The sequence below is a fragment of the Phoca vitulina genome, unplaced genomic scaffold (assembly GCF_004348235.1).
Source record: "Phoca vitulina isolate PV1807 unplaced genomic scaffold, GSC_HSeal_1.0 scaffold16, whole genome shotgun sequence".
Lineage (NCBI taxonomy): Eukaryota > Metazoa > Chordata > Mammalia > Carnivora > Phocidae > Phoca > Phoca vitulina.
Window position 1 is genome coordinate 20,809,326 of NW_022589719.1, and position 27,999 is coordinate 20,837,324.

The window sequence follows — 27,999 nt, forward strand, 5'->3', positions numbered from 1 at the left end:
GGAGCCGTCCTGAGCGCGGTGACTGGCGGCGGCACTGGCGGCAGCTGGAGGCGTAATAGTGCGGGTCGCGGGCTTGGAGAACTTTAGAGGCGGCGGTGGCGCCGGCGTCGACGACGACAGCAGGAGCGGGCCCTGGGCTTGTCGCTCACCATGCCGACTGTGGAGGAGCTTTATCGCAACTATGGCATCTTAGCCGATGCTACGGAGCAAGTGGGCCAGGTAAGTCCCCGAGCGGCCTGCAGGGCCCGGTGCTCCGCGGCCTCTCGAAAGCGCTCCCCAGGCCGGGCGGGGGCTGCTGCTTCGTTCTCCCGCGGGCTCCCAGCCGCCCCGGCTGTTTCGTCGGGGTGGGCTTCTCTGGGAGTGTAGACTCCGGCTTCGCCAGGGAGAGCGCGGGTCCCGGTCCCAGGCCCCTCTGCCTCCCTTGACCAGCCTTTTCTCACCGTGGTGTTTCCTAACTAAGCCTCGTCAGCCCCCCCGTTAATTCTCATCCCGAGCCTTGCCCTGCAGATTGCTCTTAAGTCTTTCTCCTTTCCGGTGGACCTCAGCCCATCGGAAGATTAAATTGAGAGTTCTCAAGAGGTCAGAAATGTTTTTGTCGAGGCAAAAAATCTGCTTTTAATTTAGGAAGAGTGTTTAGCAGACAGAAGTTTGTGAAAAACAGAAGAGAAGCCCTTTTGCCCGGATTTTAACGAGGGTTTACGATTTCATTTATTCAGTACGTTTTTGAGCGCCTACTATACACCAGGCGCTGTGCTGGGCGCTGAAGGTACAAGGTAGAAAGTTACCGTGCTCTCCCCAAATGTACCTTTAGTGAGGGAGACTAATGATAAATAAGAAAGTTGGATACCCGCCTCGGAAAGTGTTGTGAAGAAAATATAACGGGACCGTGCAGTGGCAGGGGGGAGGGGGAGAGAGCGGCTTTAAATAGAGTTGTCTGGCAAGAGCTCTCCGCAGTGTTTCCCCAAGACGCACAGTTTCAGCAGTGTTGAGTTGACCATACGGGCTTCTTCGTGAGTTTTCAAGTACTGGAGTACATTGAACTTAAGGAGCTGGGGGGTGTGGGGGGTGTGTGTGTGTGTGTTTCTTGGGAAAAGAACCAGGCTCTCCCAGAAGTAATCTTGATCATTGTTAGAAATTCTGTTTCGGTGCTTAGAACTTAATGTGATTCTTCTGCTTGTCTGTCCCATGGAGTAAGAAGTGGAAGATCCTGGAGTCTACTACTAACATTAGCAAGGCTATGTGGCACGGCCCCTCCCAGCCCCTTTTTCTGGACATGTGTAATTCAGGGAAATTATTTCCCAGCTGAACACCACCACCAGAAATTGTGATGTCAGGACCTTCCTTAAGCTTAATCTAGAATTGTAAATATACCAGTTGAAAGTACCAGATTATTTTCCTTCCAAATATATTTCCATTTCGGTAGGGAATTTTGACATCATCAATGAGAAATATACTGACAGTCTGTTGTAGATAAATATAGGGTGTGTGTTAGGTCGGTACTGAAGGAGAAATTTTCTGCCCATTAAGACAAGATTGGAAAAACTATGATCAGTCATATTTTGATTTTGTTGTTGTTCCTAGAAAGATTTAGTAGTGAAGATATTCTCATTCATTGTGACAGATTTGAGGAATATTGTAGCAAATTGTTCTACCTAAAATTGAGTTTGTTGCAGATCAGCAGAGGAGATGGGGTAGAAACCAGGAGTGATCCTCAGTTTGTAGATGGTGCTCTCCCAAAGAGGTAGATCAGAAATTTTTTAGGGAAACTTAGAAACTGTGTACATAGTCATGTCCCATACCCCCTCCCTCATTCTTTTCTGGATAGCAGAAAGGTTGACAGCCACCTAGTCTCTAGGGGAAATAGAATCCAAACTGGAATTTACGTATACATTGTGAATAATTGAGAGTTGCTCACATTTTCCTCTTAATGTCATCTTTAATCTTAAATACCAGGTAAGATTGAGAATTCTCCCTCAAGAGGTCAAAAATGTCTTTCTCAAGGCAAAAAATCTTGCTTTTAATTTGGAAAGAGTGCTTAGGAGACAAGTTTGTGAAAAACAGAAGAGGGGCTTTTTCATTCAGGTTTCAGTGAGGGCCCACAGTTTCATTTATTCAGTACATTTTTTGAGTGCCTACCGTGTGCCAAACACTGTGCCAGTTGCTAAAATTTTAGCACAATTTCTTAGCATGATGTGAGATCGGTACCTTCATGACACTGTAATGACAGCTGTCAGGCAACTATTTGAGACAAAAAGACCTGTGCATAATGAAGTGTAGTGATTTTCTCAGCTCAAACAGTGAATTCTGGGAGGACGGAAGCTGGACTAATCCATATGGCTACTAATTCTGCTCTATTGTGTAATAACTTTTCCCCTTTTAGAGAAAGTCCTAAAACTGCTCACCAAAAAAGATAGTGGGTTTCAGGATACTGCATGTGAATTTTAACTAAAAGCAAGAGCCAACTTAATGGAAAGAACACCACTGACGATTTTTTAAGGAGAAAAAGTATTTACATTCTTAGTGTAGCAAAGCCTGATTTTCGCTTAACTTACAAGGTTTGCAGTCAAGGTCGTTGAGTTTCCTGGCAGGTACCTATCTGGACATTTCTGAGACCATATTTGAGTTTTTATTCTAGAACTTCCTTCTAACGTTTATTTTTATTTTTATCCTTTGTCGAAGAGCCGAGTACCACAGTTGCTCGTGCTGCTGCCGTGAGGGGAGTGCCCTCCTCACTACTGTCAATTCTACTCTGAGAGTAATGCTCTTTGAATATGTTAGGAAAAACACAAGTTCTCTGAGGTTTTCAGCTAATTTTCCTCAAACAGATCGGATGTTTCTCTTGATGAACCTGCTTGACACTGTGTATTCATTTATAGTACTTCAGATTTATATTTTATTTCACGTGAGGACTTTTCTTCCCTTACCAAATTATAAAGTCTTAAGGTTAAGACTCATTTTTTTGTTTCTCTCCTTGCACTGTGCCTTGCTCTTCAGTAGACATTTTTTCTTTAAAGTTGAAGAAGTATATTCAAAGAAAGAGCAGGTGTAATTATATTAATAATAAAATTTATAATTATACAGTTAATATGTTATATAATAAATGATATATAAATGTAATTACTGTGTGTACACATGTATATATGAATGAAGATGAGAACTTTATACTCTCACATCATATATTTAAACCATGAGTGTCTTTTCTAATAAGCAAACTTCGAGTGATAAATTCTAAGTGAAGCATTATTTAATGCCTCAAAACCCTCCAGTCTGTCTGCTTCCCTCTTGTAGCTCCTGTTTTCCACCTACTATTCGGCTTCCCTTCCCCCAGCTCTGCTTCTGCTACTACTACCCTTCCGTTCTCCTTCCTCTGCCGAGTGTTCCATTACCTCCCTAGCCCCCTTTCCACTGTGCTCTGCCTAGAGCGCCCAACTCGCCATCATAGAGCAAGCTGTGGTCCATTATCTACATTTGTTTCTAATTTTTCTGAATTTACTTAATTTTTAAATGTAGATATATTTAGTTTTTAATTATGTAGTCAAAAAAAATTTTAGAGTTAAAAAAAAAAAACACCTGTGAAAGGACTGGGGCAGTTAGGCTGAGTTAAGATCAATATAATGCCGGGTGCCTGGGTGGCTCAGTCGTTAAGCGTCTGCCTTCAGCTCAGGTCATGATCCTGGTCTTTGGATCAAGCCCTGCATCGGGTTCCCAGTTCAGCGGGAAGCCTGCTTCTCCCTCTCCCACTCCCCCTGCTTGTGTTCCCTCTTTTGCTCTCTGTCTCTCAGTCTGTCAAATAAATAAATAAAATCTTTAAGAAAAAATCAATATAATGCCTGAACTCCGATTTCTCCTTTGTTCTCTTACACGGGAGTATGTTGGCTCTTCATGGAAGAGTGTAAGCTTGATTGATTTATATTTCATGAAATAGCACACTCTTTTTTTTTGTATGATTAAGCTAAAATCACAGACCAAGTTTATAATCCCTCAAAAATAAGTAAAAGTATGAATAGTCAATAATATTGTAATAATGTTGGATGATGACAGCGACTACACTTAATTGTAGTGAACATTGAGTAATATATAGAATTGTCAAATCCCTATGTTGTACGTCCGTATGTCAGCTATACTTCACTAAATAAAGTGTTAATTCAGTATTACATACAAACTAGATTATAAATTGAAGAAGAAAGTAACATAGCTTAGCATATCCGTTTTCTTTTTATGTCATACTTGAGAAATACGTTTGTTGGAACTATATCATTTCTTCTCTAAAATAAATGTTTAGGGGCACCTGGGTGGTGCAGTTAAGCAGCCGACTCTTGGTTTTGGCTCTGGTTGTGATCTCAGGGTCATGAGATCGAGCCCCGTGTAGGGCTCCATGCTCAGGCAGAGTCTGCTTAAGATTCTTTCTCCCTCTCTCTCTCCCCTTCCCGCTGCTGCTCTCTCTCTCTCTAAAATAAATAGATCTTAATAAATAAAATAATTGTTTATTTCCTAGAAGCTGCATCCTGGTCTCAAACATGGCTTTACCTGGCATGTCACTGATCACTTAAATATATTGGTTGTGTTTTGACAATCACTATCACAAATTTCTTATTGTAGAAGGTATCTGCTGAATGTGGATCTTACTGTAGCTGACTTTTTACTTGAAAATATTTTAGTGATTTCTTTAGAGTTTGCTTTTTTAATTAGCTATTAAAAGCACACAAATATGTAGTTTCAGAAATGCATTAAAATATTTACAATTAAAACTTATTAGGATTACAAATTTATCTAGCTGAAATATACTCTTTTGTGTTGGAAGAGAAAAAAATAAGCAGTGCTGTGTAGTATTTGAAATAGTTTATTATGGTTACAATCTGTCTGTCACTAAATCACTGTGATCATTGAAAATATCACTTATATTTTGTTTCCTGCTTGGAAAACCAGAAGTAATAACTACTTTAGGAGATTCTGTAAAAAGTCTTCTCCCTATGCTACAGTTAGAAGACAAAGAGCTGGCAAAGAAGAGAATTTTATTTTGCATTATATGAAGGGTAATCAGTGTGAAGTCTGTTAGTAACGTTTATAGAAATTATTTGATAAAACTGATGCCTGCCAATGGTAGAAACTTAGATTTCTAGTTTGAATATGTTAAAATGCTTAACTTTTCAAAGCACTTGCTGTGTTTGGGATGCTGTATCTCAGTGTACATGCTTGTATGGAGCCTATATTTAGGATTCAAGTTTTCCCTCTGACAGTCCTAGATCTGGCAAGCTTTCTTTCTCTCTTCTTTTGTTAACAAAGATCTCAGAACTTAAAGAGGCTTGGTATTAGGCACAGATCTTGACTTTAGAGCCTTTCAGAACTGTGTTCAGGTCTGGATCTGCTACTTGTCTAGCTGTGTAGCTCTGGACAAATTATTTCACTTTCTGAGTCTTGGTTTTCTCATCTAAAAAATAGGGATAGTAGGAACACCTAACTCACAGGATTACTGTGAGGCATGTACACAAGGCATTACTCAGTCCCGGTAGGCTTTCAATAAATGTCGCTAATGATTCCTTTTTACTCTATTCAGATATTTTTTTCTTGACAAGAGAATGAATTGTTTGAAGTAGGGATTCTTCAACTAATTTTAGATAATGTAAGGAATTTCTTCAAAAGGCTTTATAAGTAAAGCTTTGTTTGATTTAAAGGAACTTGGATTTGATACCCTGCAAAAAGTAAGGGTGTCAGAACTGTTTAAAACTTTGATTTTATGAAGTCTATCTGGAAGACATGAGACAAACCACAGGAATGTACAGTGGTAGAGAAGTTAGCCATAATTTTTCAAACCTTTGCATTAAAAAGTGTATAATATGCTTTTGAAGTAGTAACTCCTGACGACTGATTTTGTGTCTGCGCTTCATGAGGAAGCTAACCTAATTCAGGAAATGTTTCTTATTTAGGAGTTGGTGTTATGTTTAAGATATTAAAAGGAGTTGTCAATCAGTTGGTGGAATTTTAGTTTGGTGGAATTTTAGTTTTTTGGAACTAATTTTTAGAATTTATGTTTTTTAGATAGGTTGGCAGTATTTGAAGTTTCAATCTAGTATTTTTGCAGAATATATTAAAACCTGTACCTTTAAAATATCTAATTGTGACTGTAGCCTTTTTGATACTAGAACACTTTATTTCTGTTATTAAAGTCCTTAATTGAGATCCTACTGTACCCAAGTAACTTTGCATTTTGCTTTATTTTTTCCACTTAACATAGTATTGTCCATGAAAAGAGTTATTATAAAACTAAAGTTTGGGCAATTCTATAATCCACTGGATTTTTATTGGTTATTTTCCTTTTGATGGCATGGAAGTATCTAAAACACATATCTAAAGCAGAGCATTGCCTTGAGCAGATTGCCTTGAGCAGAGTAAGTAAACACTATGCTGTGTGCACATTTGGTATCATTATTATAATGTTTAATGTTTTTCAGTAATTAGAAGTTTTATTCATATGTCCAAACAGAAGGTGTATCTATAATCTCAGGATTTATTACTCCTGTTTGCCAGCTTGATCATTGTCATTTAAGAAAAGGACTGGTTTGGAGGCAAGGTGTAAGGGGGATTGGGAACTTGTTGACCCTTCACATTATGAGTATCTAAGGGAGAGCACTTCCGAAGTTTTTTTTTTTTAAGGAAACAAATGAGGGGCATCTGGGTGGCTCATTCGGTTAAGCATACAACTTTTCAGCTCAGGTCATGATCTCAGGATTATGAGATCAAGCCCTGCGTTGGGCTCTGTGCTGAGCATGGAGTCTGCTGGAGACTCCCTCTCTCTCTCCCCTTTTTCCTTCTCCCTTCCCCCCACCCCCTTGTGTGCTGTCTCCCTCTCTCTCTCTCAAAAATAAATAAATAAAAGGAAACAAATGAGTTTTTAATGTATTCTAATAAAAAGTAAATATGTAATATTAGAATCTATCTTAATCCAAAGTTAACTATCTAGAATGAATGACTGTTTTTGTATCATAAAATAAATGAAACCAAAAAAGCTTCCTAACCTCCCTGTTATTGCTTAATTTCAAGATTGTATTCTTTCTACCTTCATCAAGGTGCTAGTTGAAATCAGATAAATATGATTAAGTAGATGTAACACAATTCTTTGAGAATTCTATGATATGATATTAATTATAATGTTTAACCATGAATATGGTCACAAGGTCAGGTCAGTAATCACTAGTACAAGGAAGCCTTGGTGCATCAACAAACTTATTTGCTTTCTCCATTTAAAATTCAAGTGCTCCTTCTCTCTTTCCCAACTGACAAATAATGCGTGGGGGCGGGGAGAGGGCAGGGGAGAAGATGGTAGGAATATAGGTGTCCAATTTAAACAGTAAGACTCCAAAAATAAGCCCTACTTTTTTTTAGCCTATGTAAAACTTTTCTAATTTAAAGCAGACTCGAGTTTGTTTAGCTTCCCATCCTTAAAAATTGTTTCTTTTCTGCTTTATTCTTTCTTTCAGCATAAAGATGCCTATCAAGTGATACTAGATGGTGTGAAAGGTGGTACAAAAGAAAAAAGATTAGCAGCCCAGTTTATTCCGAAATTCTTTAAACATTTTCCAGAATTGGCTGATTCTGCTATCAATGCACAATTAGACCTCTGTGAGGATGAAGATGTATCAGTAAGTTTATGATTGATGCTTTCAACAAGCTTTCATATGTCTCACTTGCCATTTTCAGACACTTCCTATGTGCAGCTAATGTAATTGAAGCACCAGTCGTATCCGTGCACAACGAAATACTGCAGTGTCGTTTGGCATGATGCCATACTGAGGCTTAAATCTATGTTTGCGAAAATGTATTCTCTCTTTCACCACCTTTCAACTGTGAAAAATGCATAGAATCACAAAATATTTTGTTTTGCTTATCTGTTATCCACTGGAAAAAATGGGTTGTGGCTCACATTTTTTCATAGATTGTTATACATTGTGCACGTGAAATTAGACTAATGTTAGTTTTCAATCAGTTTATACTTGCTTAGATATTTAAGTGTTACATCATATAGTTTCAGCACCCCTAAATATTGTGCATAGCAAAAAAATAATTGGTCTGTGTAATCATTACATGTGACTACTAGAAAAAGAAGAAATAGTTTTTCCTTGAAACAGAATTAACTGTTAGCATTTCTGGCTGCTGATTCAGGTTCCTGAGAACTTTGAACTATCACCTCCTGGCTTTTCAAGTGAAATTAGTGAATCGCTAACATTCCATGCACAATTTGCCAGATATTGCATCGAGCACTGGGTGTTATACGCAAACAATGAATCATGGAACACTACATCAAAAACTAATGATGTAGTGTATGGTGACTAACATAACATAATAAAATTAAATTAAAAAAAATAAGTCGTATCCATTTTTATTTTAAACTAAATAAGCCAGGACCACAAATTTGGAATTAAGTACACAGAATATATTCACAGATGTTATATGAAGTAGTTAATACTAGAAATTCTGAAGTAAATATAGTTACTAGATAGGTCATTGCCACTCTAGCCATTTTTAAGGGCTACTGTAGTATATGCCTGAAGGTAGTAAAGACCCAACAGTTACATGTAATCAGTATATAAACTTTGTTTATGATCTCAAATCTGTCTACTCCAGTCAGGTAATTGTATTTAACATTCCTTTCTACCACATACTTATTCTGTGAAGCTTGACTATTAAATTGGAACAAATTATTTCTAAAACTGCCAGAAGTCTTATGTTTTATATTTTGGTGACTCATATGCCCCTAATTGTGGTTTCTCTGTGGTTTTAGTTTTCCTTAAAGGTTGGGATTGTTGTTTCTGTTGATGGTAGTATTTGCTTAATTTTTTGTTTGAAATCGTATTCAGATTCGACGGCAAGCAATTAAAGAGCTGCCTCAGTTTGCCACTGGAGAAAATCTTCCCCGGGTGGCAGATATACTAACTCAACTTCTGCAGACAGGTAAGGAATTTTATTATTACCCTTTTATCTAAATATAACTTCTCTTTGAAAAAAGTGACTGTTTTTAGCTTTTTTTTCTTTATGGCTGGAGGTACTACTTCTAATCGAAATTAAAATTCTTTTTTTCAATCAGTAGTTTGAAGCTTATTGGATTGTGATTATCTAATTCCTAATGCTGTTTTCCTTTGTTTTTAATTGTTTATAAAGACATAGTGATTCTTTTGGGAATGTTGATGTATCATGATTCGCCCCCCAATTTCCTGTAGTTTTTTAATTGTACCATCTTAACGTAAAAGCTTTCCTGGTATGCCAGATCAGCTGGGGAAGGTGTATTTTCTTGGTACTTGAGAAGAATGCTTAATTGTATCTCCGCTTTCAATGTAGTCTGTGAGAAACTGTGTTGAATTTTAGGTTTGAAAATGAAGCAAATGATATTTTTCATTCATTTTATACATTGTACTACTTTTTCTCTCTCCAGATGACTCTGCAGAATTTAACTTAGTGAACAACGCCCTGTTAAGTATATTTAAGATGGATGCAAAAGGTAAGGCCACCTCTTGTTCTGAATTGTGCTTGATGTGTTAAAAAAAGAATTGGGCAGCTTGGCATTATTCGTTAAGGATAAAGTCAGATTCACCCTGAGTTCTGTTTCATAAAAGTTCTAAATGTTCTTTAAAAAAGCTGCTCAGCTGGGGAGCCTGCTTCTCCCTCTCCTGCCTGCTGCTCCCCCTGCTTGTGCGCTCTCTCTCTCTCTCTCTCAAATAAATAAATAAAATCTTAAAAAAAAAAAAAGTTGCTTAGCACAAGATATTTGTGACTCAAAAAACCAGCAGAAGTAATTGCAAAAACAGATCAAACTTTTCCATTGGTAATTTGTTGGAAGACTCCCTTCGCCACATTAAAGAAATTCTCCAAAATACCTGGGTCTATTTATTATTAATAATTATTAAAAAGGGAAAGTCATGCTCAAGTTGTTTCTGAATCCATGAACAAGCATGTGATTACTGTTATGGTTGGGGCTGTAGACATTTCAGACTAATTTAGCCAGAATCAATGATATTCAGGATGCTTATTAACTCACTGGAAAAGAAATAACTGTTAAATAACTGTTAAATGAGTTAAAGGGGAAAACTTCATGAAGATATAGAATTGACTTGCTATACACAACTGTTTTGTTTTGCAGGGACTTTAGGTGGCTTGTTTAGCCAAATACTTCAAGGAGAGGACATTGTTAGAGAACGAGCAATCAAATTCCTTTCTACAAAACTTAAGACTTTACCAGATGAAGTCTTAACAAAGGAAGTAGAGGAACTTATACTAACTGAATCCAAAAAGGTAAGCTTCAGTCATTATTTAACGGGACTTTTTTTTTTTTTTTAAAGATTTTATTTATTTGACAGAGAGAGGAAACACAAGCAGGGGGAGGGGGAGAGGGAGAAGCAGGCTTCCCGCGGAGCAGGGAGCCCAATGGGGGGCTCGATCCCAGGACCCTGGGATCATGACCTGAGCCTAAGGCAGACGCTTAATGACTGAGCTACCCAGGCGCCCCTAACAAGACTTCTTTAAAGCAAAAGAACGTATTTGAAATTAACAGTATGTGTGGGGCGCCTGGGTGGCTCGGTTAAACGCCTGCCTTCAGCTCAGGTCATGATCCCAGGGTCCTGGGATCGAGCCCTACATCGGGCTCCCCGCTCAGTCTGCTTCTCCCTCTGCTTCTTCCCGCTTGTGCTTTCTCTTCCTCTCTCTCTCTCTCTCTCAAATAAAATCTTAAAAAAAAAAAAAAGATGAAATTAGCAGTGTATAGCTTACGTATAAAATGATATATTCTGTTAAAATCACCATAGAATGTCAAGCTTTTCTTATATTGTATTTTGCACTTTGGTCACCAGTAATGATGAATCAGCATGTTAATTTAAAGGGATGTGATCACACTTAAATCTTTTGTGGTGTTATCCTCAAAATTTATGCATTTTTCAGTACTCTGACAAATCATTTCCTTCAGGAAATTTTACCTAATTTCCACTCCTCTCCCCACTTTTGGGATATTCTCCTATAGTATTCTGGGTCATTTCAAAATGACAAGCAAACACATTGAAATGCCTTTTTTTTTTTTCCATCTTACCCCATATCACTATAAGGAGACCATGCCTGTTTGTGCTCCCAGCACCAGCATAGTTAGAAATGCTAAGATTCACAAGGTTTGTCACAGCTAACTTTTCACTCATAAAGTGCCAAAGTTTGAAGATAATTGCTTTTATATATATGTTCAGAAAAATTCAAAATTGTCTCTAACAACACCACTCACTTGCTTACTGATGAGATTTCTTCAGTGAGAGCGAAAGGAGCAGCTCTCCAGGTGGGAATATCAACATATTTTACCTATGCCCCAGCTAGTAACCTGGTGGAGTATGTCATGATTGCTTGTTTCTTCGGTCAGTGAATAGAAAGGCTTAGACCCACTGATGTGGAGCACTTAAGACTTGTATCGTCTCCTATTTTGTATACAGTTGCTATATTAATGTGAATTAATTAACTAATTTATTGTTGCTTTTATGTATTTTTAAAGTTTTATTTTTTTAAGTAATCTCTATACCTAACATGGGGCTTGAATTTATAACCCCAAGATCGAGTCGCATACTCTACTGACTGAGCCAGGCAGGCGCTCTGAGCTGCTTTTAAATATAGGAAGCTGAATCTAATTTGGCAGTGGACTATAGAATTCTTCTATTTTTTTTTTTCCGCTCTTACCACCCCCTCCCCCCCCCAAAGAGAGCCTTTTTGGACTATTTTTTCTTAGCTGTTCTCCTATGAAATTTTAATGCCACAGATACACTGTATCTGTTTATGCACTCTGTGTATTTGTACTTTATACATAAAAAAAGAGTAAATTTTCCAAGAACCAAGTTCTGCACCTTTGGAGACAGTGTAGCACTCCACTGAGAATGCCTGGTGTACTCTAAAGCTAAATTGACTGAAGCCAGAAGTTGTCTTCTCATCAGTATTTCAGAAATATTAATAGCAATCTGACTTTAATAAGGGACAAATTTGTTACACTGGTTCAGTATTGCTCTTTCTTTACCATTCAAGTGATACCAATACTGTAATTCTGAATTGTCTCTTTCTAGGTCCTAGAAGATGTGACTGGTGAAGAATTTGTCCTGTTCATGAAGATACTTTCTGGGTTAAAAAGCTTACAGACAGTGAGCGGAAGGCAGCAACTTGTAGAACTCGTGGCTGAACAAGCCGACCTGGAGCAAACCTTCAATCCCTCGGATCCCGACTGTGTGGACAGGCTCTTACAGTGCACTCGGCAGGCAGTACCCCTCTTCTCTGTGAGCTCTTTGTTTTACCTAGTTGCTATTTTGATTACTCTATTGAAGCTTATATTTCTATAGATACTCACTTGAGCATTCTCCTCAAACTTTTGCATAAAATAGTAACACAGTGGAGTGAATATTTACTTTATGGAGGCCTTGGTGGGGTTGCCGTGAGAGCCCAAAGCAGCAAGAAATTTCTTTTTAAAGTCTTGCTTAGAGATTTTTTTTAAAGTCTAGAGAGTTTTGCATCATACTTTATGGTTTAGCTGAGTTTTTAAACCATTTGGGTTAGTAATTTAGCTTTTTTTTTTTAATTTTCTAACAGATCATTGTTCTAGGTAAATATGCTCTTTTTCTCTGGCTTTGTGATTCCCCTGGCCATGAGTCTTCCAGGATGTGCATAGAATAGTTTGAAAAACACTGTATAAAGGACTCCTCCCTTTTGAAAAATGTACAAAATTCAACACTAAAATATCCCCAAAAATTTGACGTAAGAATTGAGGAAGAGTTTGAAAACTTATAGATGTCCAAATGCTCCAGATTACTTTGTGACAGAGTGTATATTGTCTACCAAGGTTATTTCTGGGGTTCACTGGGGTACGCACTGTATTGTATTTATAGCCACAGTACTTGATGTCACGCTCAGCATTTATTGAATGACATTCTGCTATTATATTTGAAAGAGTATCCCCCCCTTTTTTTTGACAACTCATTGTTCCTCGGATTTTTACAGAAAAATGTGCATTCCACAAGGTTTGTGACTTACTTCTGTGAGCAGGTTCTCCCTAACCTCAGTTCCTTGACTACACCAGTGGAGGGTCTCGATATACAGTTGGAGGTAAGAGAAAAACGTCTGCTTTTAGTACTAAAAAGGCATTCCCATATTTTAACATAAATAATATAGAGATCTGATTTCTAAGAGAATAAAGGTATGATGGCTAGCTAGTAATCTGTCCCAGGATTAATCACATAGGAATGCTTTATGAATTTATGAAAGTTTGCTGCAATGGGAAAGCACTGCCTATAGTGTTCATGATTCTCTCTTTGTAGCCTTAATACTTGTAAATAAGGTGTTTAATTCATGACTGTTCCTACCTCTATCCATAATTGAGAGCCAGATTTAAACTGGGTTAATACAAAATATCCTTTATCCGTTCTCCAATATAATTGACGACTCTCTCCTTTGTATCTCTGCTGTAATGTACATATACATTTTTTTCACAGCACGTGTAACATTTATCTCTCCACATTTAACTGATTCATCTCTGTATCCCCAGAATCGAGTGCTGAGCCAATTCTGAAAGGCACTAAATAATGATTATTGAATTGAGCTGAAGTGTGGAAATGTGTGCCATTTCCGTCATAGGTTTTTGGGATAGAGAAGAGGAGACCCACTGAATACTGTTGTTGTCATTTGCTTCAGATGTCTTGGGTTTGGCTTATTAAAGACTGGGATTGAGTAAAAGAGAGATGGACCTCAAGAATAGTAGCAGTTACCAATACTTTGAGTTAGTGTCCAGAGACTAAATTTAATAGCAAATGAAGCCTGTTCTAAATGTTAGTAAATAATTCTTTGCTGTTAAGAGTTCTTCCTTAGTGTCTCTTCGTAGTACAATATTAAGCTGTAGCAGAAAGCAGCCTTAAAAAGTTATCTAAAATCATTCTTATTTTACAGCCCTTGCCCATTCAAAAAAAATAATACTAATAACAGTGAATTGTGTGTTTTAGGTATTGAAACTATTGGCAGAGATGAGTTCATTTTGTGGTGACATGGAAAAGCTAGAAACAAATTTAAGAAAACTATTTGACAAGTTATTGGTAAGAACTTTTTTCTTTTCTTATGGCATAATCAGTATGTAATAGTGTGATGTAATTTCTAGAGAACCAACTTTTGAAATTCAGATTAGATAGAATAATTCTAGCAAGTGTTTTTAGTTGTTCAGGCCACATGTTGTCTACTTTTTTTTTTTTTTAAGATTTTATTTATTTGAGAGACAGAGAGAGCATGAGCGAGGGGAGGGTTAGAGGGAGAAGCAGACTCCCCACTGAGCAGGGAGCCCGATACGGGACTCGATCCCGGGACTCCAGGATCATGACCTGAGCCGAAGGCAGTAGCTTAACCAACAGAGCCACCCAGGCACCCCTGTTGTCTACTTTTAAAAGAAAATCTTTGGCATTGTTTCTGTTGTTGATGGTTTGCGTAAAAGATAATACAGGATTTTTATAGTAGGTGTTTCTGCTATTCCTTTATCAGAATATTTTCACATTGGCTCCAGGTTGCCATCCAGGTTGCTGCCCAAGGCCAAGTAGCTATAGCAGCCAGGAAATAAAATCATTTAAGTCATAATTGTGGAAAAAATAGGCCATCTGATAAAATAATTATCAGCATCACCAAGTGATTTTCTTGTTGGATGTAAGCACTTGTATAACTGACACAGTGAGTGATGAGCATTAGACCTATAGTATGAATTGAGTCATCCAACATCTGGAGCTCTTCCAGACCTGTACACCTTACCGGAGTGTGACAGCCTTTGGCAGTACTTGGAATGTAAGGAGAGTCAAACAATGTGGGAAAATGTTCAGAAAAGATCTTTGGAATTAGCATAATAAAATGGTTAAAAGCATCAGCTTTTGGTGGCAAACCTAGATTGAATCCTGATTCTTCATCTTACTTTTTCACCATAGAAAAATTACCTAAGCTGTCAGAATTTCAGTTCCTTCATTTGTGTAAGTGCCTAGTAAATGTTACGAGCTACTTCACTGTCGGTAATAGTAGCGGTGGTGGTGGTCGCAGCAGCTACAACATAGGTTAATATGGAGGGGTTGACGGGCTAGGTCATTGATCCGATAGGTAAAAGGAATATCTTACCTAAATTTCTGATTTTGGTAGTTTTTAATGCTTCATGCCTTAAAAGCATGCCCTGCAGTTATTTCACTGTGTGTTTATAATTAGAGCATTTACAGCATATTGCAAATACCTCTATATTTTCATCTCTTAGGAGTACATGCCTCTCCCTCCAGAAGAAGCAGAAAATGGGGAGAATGCTGGTAATGAAGAACCCAAGCTGCAGTTCAGCTATGTGGAATGTTTGTTGTACAGCTTTCACCAGTTGGGCCGAAAACTTCCAGATTTCTTAACGGCCAAACTGAATGCAGAAAAGCTGAAAGATTTTAAAATTAGGTGATGTATGATTGAAGTGGCCCAATCCTTGGCAAAGATGATGGCTATCTTGATACTCTCTTGGTTTTCTTTTCCTTTTACAAGAGCTGTCTCCCCACCCTTCCTTACCTGGTGGGACAAAATAGAAGATCCATAAAACAAGAATGTATATAAACCTGTGGTGCAACAAATCTATGTGGGGGAGAGAACTTTTTCAAAAACAGACTCACTCTCCTCACTTGCTTTATGATCTTGAGCAGGTTCCCAACCTCTCTAACTCCCTGATTTTCCTCAGCAGTTACATTAAATGATAACAGCACCTGCCTCGTAGAGTTGTGAGAATCAGACAGTGAATAGAAAGCTTTGAGCACAGTGCCTGGTACATAGTGGGTCCTTTGTAAATTGGAGCTGCCGGTGTTAATGTCTTAGCGTGTTCTAAGGGAGCAGCACTGGAGAAATCATAAGTTGTTTCATGAACACACTTTGTTCATTTTATTAACAACTTCACATCTTAAATTTTGAAATGCTTGGCCACTGTACCATCTGTTACTGTCCTCTATTCTTTGGTAAGGCAGTGGTTTAATACTTGGTGAAACATTTGGTCAGAAGCAACAAGTTAAGAAATTCCTGCAAAAATTAAAAAATGATGCCAGGTTATTAAGCAGAGTTCTAGAAGTCAGCAAGATGGGGCTGTATACTGCCTTTCTTCACATATTATCTGGGAACAAACTTGAAAAGGGTATTTCTTTGAACCCTTTGAGATTTATATGAGTTTATAATAATTCTCAGATTAGCAATTTTGTTTTATTTTTAACTAGACCTTGGGGATCAAACACTGTGTGCAGATAAATACATAGAGGGTAAGTGATTTGTCTAAGGTCACTTGACCTTCAGTTGGCCAGTGAAAGAGTAGAACCCATGATTCTAATCCATGGCTCCTGAATGGGTCACTCTGACCACGCTTTACAGGTTAACATAACAAACACAGTGTTACAAATCTTTCCCTTGCCAGGTTGAGTATGGATTTATTCCTGTTTTTGGTAAAGGAAAACTTTTTATTTCGCTTATTTATGTATCTCTTGGGATCATATATTGATAATAAAAAAAATTTCCTCAAAAAAATTATTAGTTAAGAACATTTAGCTATAGTAGAAGATTCTCTGAGTTTAAAAACAAAGTTGAAGTAATGATTTGCTAACTAACCAATACTTTTTTATTTAGGCTGCAGTACTTTGCACGGGGACTGCAGGTTTATATCCGACAACTTCGCTTGGCTCTGCAGGGTAAAACAGGCGAGGCCTTAAAAACAGAAGAGGTAAGAATACTGGGTCACATCTTATAAGGAAATTTTTTATAATAGCCAGCATGTAGTACAAATTCAGGCTCAATTCATATGTTGAAATGTAACATTTGACTTCATTTGAACTGGTAATACAAGTCTATGTTGAAGATACAATATGATGTTAGAAGATTGCCTAGTTATTTGCTAAGTTAATGTTTTTATCCTTGTTGAAATATTTCGAATATTTTCAGGTTTATGAACAGTGTTCCCAAATTTAGATACATACCAGTCTTTCACTAGGGTCTCATTAGCACATTTTGTTCAAATATTTGATTGATGTTTGTGATATTTTAATTTTTACCTTTTGGAAAACCAAACATCAATTTACATTGAAAAAAAGATTAAATTGCCAATTCTAAACCAAACTATATGTGTGTTTGTGTTGGGATTTTTGGATTTCTCTGATCTCACCTATTTTGATCAATCTTCATCCCAATTCTAATGAAATATTTTAAGTTTTCATTATGTCTTCCTGTAACTTAAGCTGATGGCTTTTAAAACAACTCCTATGTACATATGACCTGTCTCTCACTCATTTTTTCAGATAAATGGTAAATAACAGTTTAATATTCTAACCTGTCAAGGGAACATAAAGATTATTTGCTTTCTTTGCCATCTCTACACTGGTTTAGAGTCAAGAAGTGGGAGTAAGCAGAAATGATTCTGAAAGAGAAGTGTAATTACTCCAGTTCTGTATGGGAATGGGATATGCATCACAAAAGTTTATTGGCACTTTAATTTTGTTTTCCTTTTGCAGAACAAGATTAAAGTTGTTGCACTGAAAATAACAAATAATATTAATGTTTTAATCAAGGTAAGTGTTCCTTTGTTACCCAGTCCTTCCAGCTAGCTAGAAAGTTAGTGCAAGAGGTTATCCATGTGTTTTTAGGTCTGTGATGATACTGTTAAAGGGGAGATACCATTGTATTCCAGACTTTTGGCCTTTTAAGGCTTTATCCTTTTTACAATACCAAGTTCCATTTCTGTAGCTATCATAAAATCATACACTGTATTATTTTAAACGTTATTGCAGAAAATACTGCAAAGGGAGGCATGCAGATTTTCTCTGACCCAAAAGCATTGGAACAAATACGTTTAGACTCAGAAATTTCACTGACTTAAGTTCGGGTGGTCTGTTGGGTCCTTTCAAATGGCCAGTAAAACCCTGCTTTGCTTACATTAAAGATGGACAAGCCTGTGTGGCCCATGAAATGTTTCCCTATGGTCTTTTCTGTTAACTTGTCTATGTAATAAATTGAGCACTTTCTGTACTGTCGACTAAGATGTACCTTACCATTAAACCATAAATACCCTTCAGTTCTCTTTATCCTCCCCAAGTATCCATTAATCTAAACAAAACACAATCTGAGGGGGAGAAAAAAAGAATCACAACAAAGTAACCATCATCTGTTCCTATAAGTTAACAGTATTGTAGCCAGGTGGAAAAAGCACTGATGTTTGTAACACCTAGAGCACAAAGCCTGGCAGTAACAAAATTAGGACTAGTGGTATACCCTAACACTAATCTGGTAAAAATCCCATGGAATAATTACTTTTTATCAGAAGAGAGGGAAACTTTTCAGAGAAAGCAACAGTGAGACATTAAAGAATGAGTATCATGGAAAGAGAAGAGGTACAAATACCCCCATCTCCTAAGAAAATTTTTATAATTTTACTTTTTTTTTTTTTAATTTAAATTCAAGTTAGTTAACGTAAGTGTAGTATTGGTTTCAGGAGTAGAATTTAGTGACTCATCACTTACGTATAACACCCAGTGCTCATCCCAACAAGTGCCTTCTTTAATACCCATCACCCATTTAGCCCATACCCCCACCCACCTCCCCTCCAGCAACCCTCTGTTGTCTTAACTATAAAGTCTCTTATGGTTTGCTGCCCTGTTTTTATCTTATTTTTCTTTCCCTTCCCCTCTGTTCATCTGTTTTGTTTCTTAAATTCCACATATGAAATCATGCTATTTCTTTTTCTGACTGACCTATTTCACTTAGCAAATAAACTTCTGTTCCATCCACATTGTTGCAAATGGGAAGATTTCATTCTTTTTGATGGCTGAGTAATATTCTTATACACACACACACACACACACCTTCTTTATCCATTCATCAGTCGATGGACATTTGGGCTCTTTGCATAATTTTAGCCACCACTCATTTCAAAACCTTAAAAATAATAATTTCAAACAGTGAATTCATATATCAAAATGTGAGATATTTTTGAGAAATAATTTACACACATCATTGTATCATTTTAAAGTATAGAATATGATTAACCTACATATATATACCACAAATAGATACAGCCAACATCCATTTTCTCATATAGATAAAGTAAAATCCCTTTAATAACATCATATGTTAAATCAGTCCAGTTAGAAACCTCAGGCATTTTTGATCCAAAGGACTTTACCACTAATTCCCTGCATTTATCTGGCAGAGTAGACTTAAGTTTCATATAGTAGGTGATTTTATTAGTATGTTTAACTGTGGAAAGAATACAGTTTAATCAAATTTTACCTATATATAAAAATCAGAGTGGGCTACCTTAGTGGCTCAGTCGGTTGAGTGTCCAACTCTTGGTTTCAGCTCAGGTCATGATCTCACAGTCACGGGATTGAGCCCCGTTTTCGGCTCTGCGCTCAGCGTGGAGTCTGCTTCAGATACTCTCACCCCATCCCTCCCACTCACTCACTGTCTCAAATAGATACATAAAATCTTCTAAAAAATCAAAGTTAAAGCTGATAAGAAAGGTAAAATACTAAGAATAAATATATTTAGAAATCCGTCCAAGTTTTGAGGATATCATGAGGTTAGATTATTTCAGTTCTGGATTACTTTAACTTTTAAATTCAGCAAACATTTGCATTACCACATACTAATAATTTGGTATTTAAATCTTGTGGGTTTTTCCCTTATTGGTAATTTATAGATATTTGAGAAGAAGAAAAATATGATTAGCCAGGCCTTTAGTTTTCTAATTTTGTTCTAATTTTAAACCACTTAAAAGTCTGCAAAAGCAAATGTAGTTTGTACCATTCTTTTTCCCTTAAAGCACCTTGGTGACTGCAGCTGTGCAAAAGAAATACTTAAGACATCGTTTAATACAGTTGATATATTTTATCCTGGAATTCTAAATGATCATCGTTTAGAAAAAATTTAGCTAGGGACGCCTGGGTGGCTCAGTCGGTTAAGCATCTGCCTTTGGCTCAGGTCATGATCCCAGTATCCTGGGATTGAGCCCCAAGTCAGGCTTCCTGCTCGGCGAGCAGGGGTCTGCTTCTGCCTCTCCCTCTGCCCCCAACCTCGTGCTGAAGCTCGCTCGCTCTCTCTCAGATAAATAAATAAAAGGGAAAAAAACTTAGCTACAGTTTCTGAAGTGATGTATACAAAATGACATTAGTGAAGTTTAATAGGTATAATTTGTAAACAAAATCATCTATTTATTTTTTCTCTTGCAACTGTTTTTTTTAGGTGAACAAGAAGAATAGATTAGAGCTTACTCTCTCGTAAACTAAGATGTCTCCATGTTTCTTACCCTCATCACCATTCTCTATACCACCAGATATATTAGAAATCTTGTCTTCATTTTGTCTTTTTAGGATCTTTTCCACATTCCTCCTTCTTATAAAAGCACAGTAACATTATCCTGGAAACCTGTACAGAAGGTTGAAATTGGGTAAGATATATTTAAAAGAGATTTAAGGGTTCTGATATTTAAGATTTATAAATACGAAAATCAGAATTCAGATGTTATATTCACTATACAAAATGGTACCTTACCAGTTAAATAATCTTAATAAGATGTTAAAATATGTAAATAAAATAAGCATGACTTAAAATATAAAGTCTAATTGCAGTGTTTATCAAATAAACGGGTGGAATACAACCCTGGAATTTTCAGGCTTGTCTGTACTTCTGCAGCATAACTAGACTTTTGACGAATTTTACAACTTAGTCACTTGCCCTTACATAAGATTTTGTAGCCACATATTCCAGATTATTTTCAAGCCTTGTAAATGCCCTCTGGCACTGTCTGCATAACTAAGGCACAGTTAATTTGATGACCTCAGAACGTTATTTCCTTTTTTCTGATGTGACTATCATCTTCAGGATGTCCTTTGTGAGTGATAATGCTAAATTACAAGTGTTTTAATGTCCTCTGGTAATAGAATTTTTTATTGCCATTCTTCTTACCATTATAGGCAGAAAAGAGCCAATGAAGATACAACTTCCGGTTCACCACCCAAGAAATCTCCAGCAGGACCAAAAAGGGATGCCAGGCAGATATATAATCCTCCTAGTGGGAAATACAGCAGCAATTTGAGCAACTTTAATTATGGTGAGCGTTTCCGTTTGGGTACAAGCAATATGAGAAATTAGGCAGAAATTGTGTTGTACTTTATTTTAATTATTATATATATTTACATACACAATACCTCTTTCCACTGACTTCTGAGTTAGCTTGGGAAACTAGAGCTATTGGGGAAACAAGTTACCCCATTCCTTTCTGACCCTCCCTTGTGGGCTCACTGAATTGAGCATGCAATATTTAGAAAAGAACTTAGAAAAGAAAAATATGCCTCTTGTATTCAGAGGAAGTAACAAAACAAAGGAAGTTGGCATGAACCATCCATTCTTGGTTTTCCCTCTTGTAACTTCAAGGAAAGACATTGTGTGCATTCTCCCTCAGGAATAGTTATAGGTTCTAGCAGATGTGATGATATTAATGATCTTGGACCTTATCTGCCTCCTGCTTGTCTTCCATCTTCTTAACTATTTGAAAAGAAGAAGTCCTAGAAGTGGAGTCAGATGTTAAAAGTATCATCTGGCAAGGAAGGTGTGTCCATTGCAGTCTCTCTCCACTGCCCAGAGTGCAGTCTCCCTCCTAGCGTTAGCCGTTGGTGCCAGGAGAGCTTCCCACTAGTCCATTCTCTCCCAGTGCTGGTGAAGAAGCAAAGTTTGTATCATTTGAGAACGTGATGGATCCTTTCAAAGAAGAATGGATGAAATATCACTGAGTCAGCTCCTTAACCTTGCTGAAGAAGACAAAGCTTAATAATACAACCAAATATGCTTATGACTGGTCTAATTTGCCAGTCAGAGTTAATGCTGCAGTAATTATTCTTAAAACACATTCTGAAACATACACTGTCTATAATCATTTCAAGGTGAGATAATCGTGACATTAAAATCTTCCTACAATAGCTAAATAAAAAGCAAACATCATGGAAAGGCAGTTTTTAGATTGTGAAATGACCCTTCTACTCCAGTCAGACTTGGAGGCAAATTAGTGTAGGAAAGATCACTGAACTTTTGTACTTATTATGTAAATGTGCATTTCTTAGCCTCTTTTCTTATTTGAAAAATAGGGATAACACAGAGCTCTTAAAAACGTCAAATAAGAGGGGAAAAAAACAGTATTTGTGAAAACATTTTGTAAATGGAAAGGATTCTGCTATTTCATTGCAAAAAAGATTGTCTTCAGTCACTTGTATGATTTAATGTGTCTATGAGAATTATTCTTAAAATCCAACTATTATCTCAGATCTTATATTTGACTTAAAGTAATTGAGAGCAATGGCAATACATAGAGAACTGTATTCCTTATCACTTGGGCAAGTGAGTTACTCTTGAGTTTCCATGAGGATTCTGCCCTAAGAAACTCATTGGCTGCCTGATGGTGAGAATCAGATGACATAATGCATGTGGAAAAGAGATGTGAAAAATACAAAGCCTTGGATTGTGATTGTTTTTCACTGTCAGTAGAAAAAAATCTCAGTCCCTTATAACTACAGTTGTTCATAGTCCTCAAAGTAGCAAGGGCAGAACAAGCTTGCCTGTTAATTGTTTTTTGTGTCTGATATTACAGCACTTTAATATTCCTAAAGGGGTCAGCCTTGTCATTTGGGTGCTGGTCATAAACAGAATTACAAAGCAAACTAAACTCTGACTTTTTTATTGGAATGGAAAGTAGCAGCAAAATTTCTGCTAGCATTTTACATTTCAGTTGAATGTTAACAGGTTATAGGTATTCTCAGAGTAGGAATTTCAAGAGTTTTCTTCGCTTTCTTTTGCCCATCCAATTGAAAACAGTTCTTGATACTACAGATGAGATTTGGAAGACCTACCTACGTCAGGTTTTTTTCCACCTTTTTTATGTCCTTTTCTTAGGGAACTGACATTGTGTGCAGAAGAAAGAAGCACGTTGCTTTTTTTTTCTGGGATGTCAGTGTTGCCTCAAAGTTGGAGAGGAGAACATGTTTTGTGTTCTTAATGTCACTTAGTACATAGATTTTCTTAACCACATTTGGTAAAATCATTGTAATTCCACTTTTCTGTGTCTGTCAAGCTCACGTTTTGTTTTATCTTTCTAAAGACTGGTTGGATGGTTTTATTTTAAAGTCATGTATGCTGAGGGGTTAGGAAATTTACTCTTTTTGGTTATTAGAGACTCAGGTAGTATTGATATACTGTCTTATTACGGTCAAAGAAATAGACTGTGCCACTGTCATAGGCCTGAACTTATTCATCATAGAAGAGGAACCAGAATTTGTGATTGTTCTTTGAATCCAGGCAGGCTTATGTAGACTTTTCTTCCTTATCCAAGTTTATCACTTTACTAACCAAGGTCTCTTATTTGCTTTATAAATATGAACTCAGTTCAACTTCCTGGTGCATTTTCAATCAAAGTATTTACAAACACCTACTCATGTTTAGTTTTCCCTCCTGCATACAGAGTTGCCCAGTAACCCAGAGGTACTAAACATGCTATATGTTGTGACTTGTGTCCTTCATCTTTTACTTTTCTAGAATGTAAAAATAACTGAAAGTATAATTTTAACTGGGAGCAGTGGTTTTTCAAGTTAGTAATGTAAGCTTGAAACCACTGAAAAGATCCTGAAAGTGCAGAATGGTCCCTCAGGATGGAGCCCTTCAAAAAAAGAAAATTTGGAGACTCCCTGAACTGTAGAAATGGCTGCATCCACTGCAGATCAAAAAGAAATAGCCAGTAGGGGCACCTGGGTGGTTTAGTCAGTTAAGCATCTGCCTTCGGCTCAGGTCATGATCCCAGGGTTCTGGGACCGAGCCCCGCCCGCATCAGGCTCCTGCTCAGTGGGAAAACTGCTTCTCCCTCTCCCACTCCCCCTGCTTGTGTTCCCTCTCTCACTGTGTCTCTCTCTGTCAAATAAATAAATAAAATCTTAAAAAAAAAAAAAAATAGCCAGTATAGAAAAGATAACCATATCAAATAATATCTTCGTACAGTGTATATATTCATTAGATAGAGCTGAACAATTGAGGGGCACCTGGGTGGCTCAGTTAAGCGTCTGCCTTCGGCCCAGGTCATGATCCCAGGGTCGGGCTCCCTGCTCAGCGGGGGAACCTGCTTCTCCCTCTGCCTCTACCCTTCCCCCCCGCCTTGTGCTCTCTCTCTGTCTCTCTCTCAAATGAATAAATAAAATCTTAAAAAAAAAAAAAAACAATTGAAAGGGTGTATTTTAGTAGTCAGTTAGCTTGTAGGTAATAATGATATCTATGAAGATGTTAATTTGTTAAAAAAAATGTTAATTTGTTAAGTGTGTTGTTAAATTAACCGAAAAATGAAGGTTTTATAATGAGTACGGTAGGGGGAAAATGTGCTGACATCTGCATAGATGAGGCCAAGTCTTAAACAGTCAAAAATGCAAGAGTTACAGCGTACATAAGGGTTGCTACACTCCCTGCATCAGTTACTGGGAACATCTTACCCTCAGACCACCTCTGATTTTCTGAATATGTTCAAGGGGTAATAAACATGGTGGTGTCATTTAAATGGCTTTCAAATAGATCAGCTTAGAAAAATGTGCCATGACATGAAAGATGACTTTGAATCAGATCCCATTCTATTAAACAGATAAATACTGGCTAAGTTGGGGAAAGGTCGAGTTAGTTTTCTAACTCATGGTTGCTGGAGGGAAAAAAAAAAAAACATCAAAACATTACCCAAATTATATTTCTAGCCATAATGGCAAAAAAATGATTGCAATATGGACTTAATAGGAATTTTTCAAGCATTCAACATTATGGATCCAAAACGGCAACGCCAGGTGGTTTTTATTGCTCCTAACAAGATTGCTGCAATGAGGAAGTTTGAAAGTTCAATGAAGAGATTTGATCTCTGGAATTAGAAGTTTGAGACTCTTAACTTATTTATGTATGATGAAAAGTCCAACCTGGCTGATAACTTCAATTTTCTTCACTGGAAAGACTCCTTAAAGGAATATTTCTCTGAAGCTATAAAAGAGAGTAACCAGTGAATGAATCAAAAACTCATTCAACTGTATGACACAAGTGACTTGATTTTTCAGCAAAAGATATTCCTAATTTACATCAGCATGCTAAACACTGTGTACATAATCACCTTTTTGGCAGTACTCTGAGCAGCTCACATAGCTGATAAAGCAGTGAGAAAAGCTGTTGGCATTTATACCTGCATTTTTGTGAGTCCAGGTGTCTGAAATACTGTGACCAAAACAGATTGCTTATTCATTGCATTTGAAAGGTACGCTTTTCAGTCTTGCTTAATTTTTCAAAACTGATCATTGATAATTTAAGATATTTTGCATTCATAGCACTAGCTTTTGAAGACCAGTGGCTTGTTAATTCCATATCAAGTATAGAAATTTTTATAGTTTAATTATCTTTAGTAGTGATAGGCATCAAAATAACGAAGAAATGTAGTTATAACATTGTCACCTTGAAATATCTTGGTAGTGGGATACATTTAATTGAGTACCTACTCTGAATATGTGCTTTAGTATATATGTTGCCCTGGTTTTATGTACAGATTGAATTTATAGACTAGCAGAATACCAGTGCTGCTTTTATAGAGCTTACTGCTATACACTCAAAGCTACGGGCTACATTTCTTCTGTGTTTGCTGTACCATGAAGTCCTGAGCAAGACCTAAACCCTTGTTCGCTTTTTCGTAGAGCAGAGAGGAGCCTTCAGGGGAAGTAGAGGTGGCCGAGGTTGGGGAGCACGAGGAAATCGTAGTCGGGGAAGACTCTACTGAATAAGACATCACATTCTTCAGCATTGTCATGAGCTTAATATACTTAAATTCTACTACTCATTGGATTGCCGGGGATGTCCCTTTAAAAGGACTGCTGCCTTCAGCTAAAAACTTAATGTTCTTTATACCTTTGTATGTATGATCTACTTTTGTAAACAGACCATGGTTGTGTCCAAGGTAAAAACCACAGTGATATTTTTGGATGCTTTGTCCACAATCTTGACTTGTTTTTGCAATATCATCATTATTCAGACTTCATATTGTGAATCTTTTACTTTTAAACATCTTGGTAATTTGTTATTGAAATCTATTCAAGTCTAAAATGTAATGAAATTCAGTCTGTTTCTGATAACTGGTAAAGATGATCAGTTGAAAGGTTACTGATTTCCTCTACCCTCTGTCTTTTTTTCTTCCCCAACATATGGAGAAGAGTCATGGTCAATCTTAACATTTTATTTTCATTGTTAATTTTAATAAAGCTGCTAGGCATTTCCTACCTAGTGTTATAAAAGCAAAATACTTATCAGCTTTCTTAAAATGTAGAAATGACATTACATTTTTAGGAGGAAGTAAGTTGCTTTGCACTGCTTACTTAACTCTTCTCCATATGTTGTGATACAAACTTTTGACTATGGGATCTTACTATTTGAATAGAAATGTGTATGTATAATATACATGCATACATAAGCATATGTGTATGTATATATACATGCATGCTGTGAAACTTGACTACACAACATAAATCATTTTTTTAAAATTCCTGGAACGGGTAGTCTTTGACACGGTGATGATCCTTTTTGAGGCTGAATCCATTATTAACTTGTTACCTAGGTTTTCCTCCCAGTAGTGAGGAATTTTGAGTCAGTTGCACTTACATGATTATTGTTATTTAAAACTAAAAATAAACAAAGGCTGCATTTTCAAAGATAAATTTGGAGATCCCTGCTGGAGAAATACAGCCAAAATATTGAATCTTATGTACATATAGGTTTCTACAGGATGAGATAGAATAATTTAGAATTTGGGGATTTAATAACCAGGGCAACCCAGGAAAAGTGACTTGAAAACATGGTGTACCAATAAGCAAGGGATGCTCTCTCGGTTTGCTTTTGCCACTTTCAAGATTTTAACTTCTCAGGTTATTAATCAAAATTATTGTATAAGTTAGCTAATAGATTCTTTAGGTTAAAACAACAGACGGGGGGTTTGTGGAGTGATTAATGTCATGGGCATTTTTAGTAGCATAGGCCCTTTGCTCTGCATTTGAATGTTTCATATATTTTTGTTCCACAGTTAATCTTCCCTCCCCAAGTTTGCTATTCAAATTCAATGCCTGAATGACATTTTCTAGTAGTTTGACATATTTTTTGAGGAATAGTTTGTGATTCTAATGCAGGTGTCTTCATTACTGTTACCTCTACATTGGGGAAAAAGCAAAACCCCTTTGTTAGAATTACTGCACATGTTTATGGGGAAAGTATTTTTTAAAGACTAGAATGATACAAGTGAGCAAAAGAAGTTGGTCAGCTTGACTATGGAGTGGTGGCAATAATCTCTTAAACATTCCAAAAGACTATGAGCTGAACCTAAAGCTCCCTTGGAATCTGAACAGACATAGGAACATAGAATTGCCATTTGAAAACTGTGACCAGATAGTCTGGACCTCAGAGGCATCAGCCGGTGGCCTAAATCCATTTCAAGTACGGAAACTGTATTGGGACTACAGTTATATAAATTTGAACATTAAGTCTAACTTTTCCTCTTTTTCTTTTTTAAAACATATTTGTAAACTCAAAGCTGAGCAGAAGTGACTTTACTTTCTCAAGTTTGATACTGAGTTGACTGTGTTCCTTCCTTTACCACCTCATTGTTCCTCTTACCTTTCCAAAGGCAATAGTGCACAACTTAGGTTATTTTTGCTTCAAAAATTTGAAAGAAAAACTTCATGCCATGAATTTTTTTTCTTTTGCAAGACACCTGTTATCACCTTGTTCAAATGTAAATGTCCCTTATGCTTTTGAAATAAATTTCCTTTTGTAATTTTGTTTTGTGTCTTGATGTGTTATGATTATGATAACTTAAGATTCCTGGATATCCACTAAACATTATTGATTATTTCTGTTGTGCCAGTGTGTTAGACCATGAAAATATAAAGATGGACAAGT

At 36.9% G+C, this 27,999-nt stretch overlaps 1 protein-coding gene across 2 annotated transcripts; it reads left to right on the forward strand.

Annotated features, from left to right (window-relative positions):
• API5 (apoptosis inhibitor 5) lies at positions 1 to 27,999 on the forward strand. 2 transcript variants are annotated; one of them, XM_032413937.1, is made up of 14 exons: positions 1 to 219; positions 7,476 to 7,637; positions 8,853 to 8,946; positions 9,425 to 9,490; positions 10,130 to 10,281; positions 12,072 to 12,278; positions 12,997 to 13,101; positions 13,992 to 14,081; positions 15,263 to 15,444; positions 16,645 to 16,738; positions 17,523 to 17,579; positions 20,379 to 20,455; positions 20,982 to 21,118; positions 25,752 to 27,999. In XM_032413937.1, exons 1-14 carry the CDS (start codon positions 151 to 153, stop codon positions 25,832 to 25,834), a joined length of 1,575 nt encoding a protein of 524 aa, XP_032269828.1. In that variant the 5' UTR covers positions 1 to 150; the 3' UTR covers positions 25,835 to 27,999. The 2 variants fall into 2 exon arrangements, with proteins under 2 accessions (XP_032269828.1, XP_032269829.1); XM_032413938.1 differs by having other exon boundaries at positions 25,757 to 27,999.

Bases quoted from the DNA above. Each gene is read 5' to 3' on its own strand.
- API5 (XM_032413937.1), top strand. From the start codon at position 151: ATGCCGACTGTGGAGGAGCTTTATCGCAACTATGGCATCTTAGCCGAT. The intron at 220-7,475 runs GTAAGTCCCCGA...TCTTTCTTTCAG, and splicing joins CTACGGAGCAAGTGGGCCAG to CATAAAGATGCCTATCAAGT. The intron at 14,082-15,262 runs GTAAGAACTTTT...TTCATCTCTTAG, and splicing joins AACTATTTGACAAGTTATTG to GAGTACATGCCTCTCCCTCC.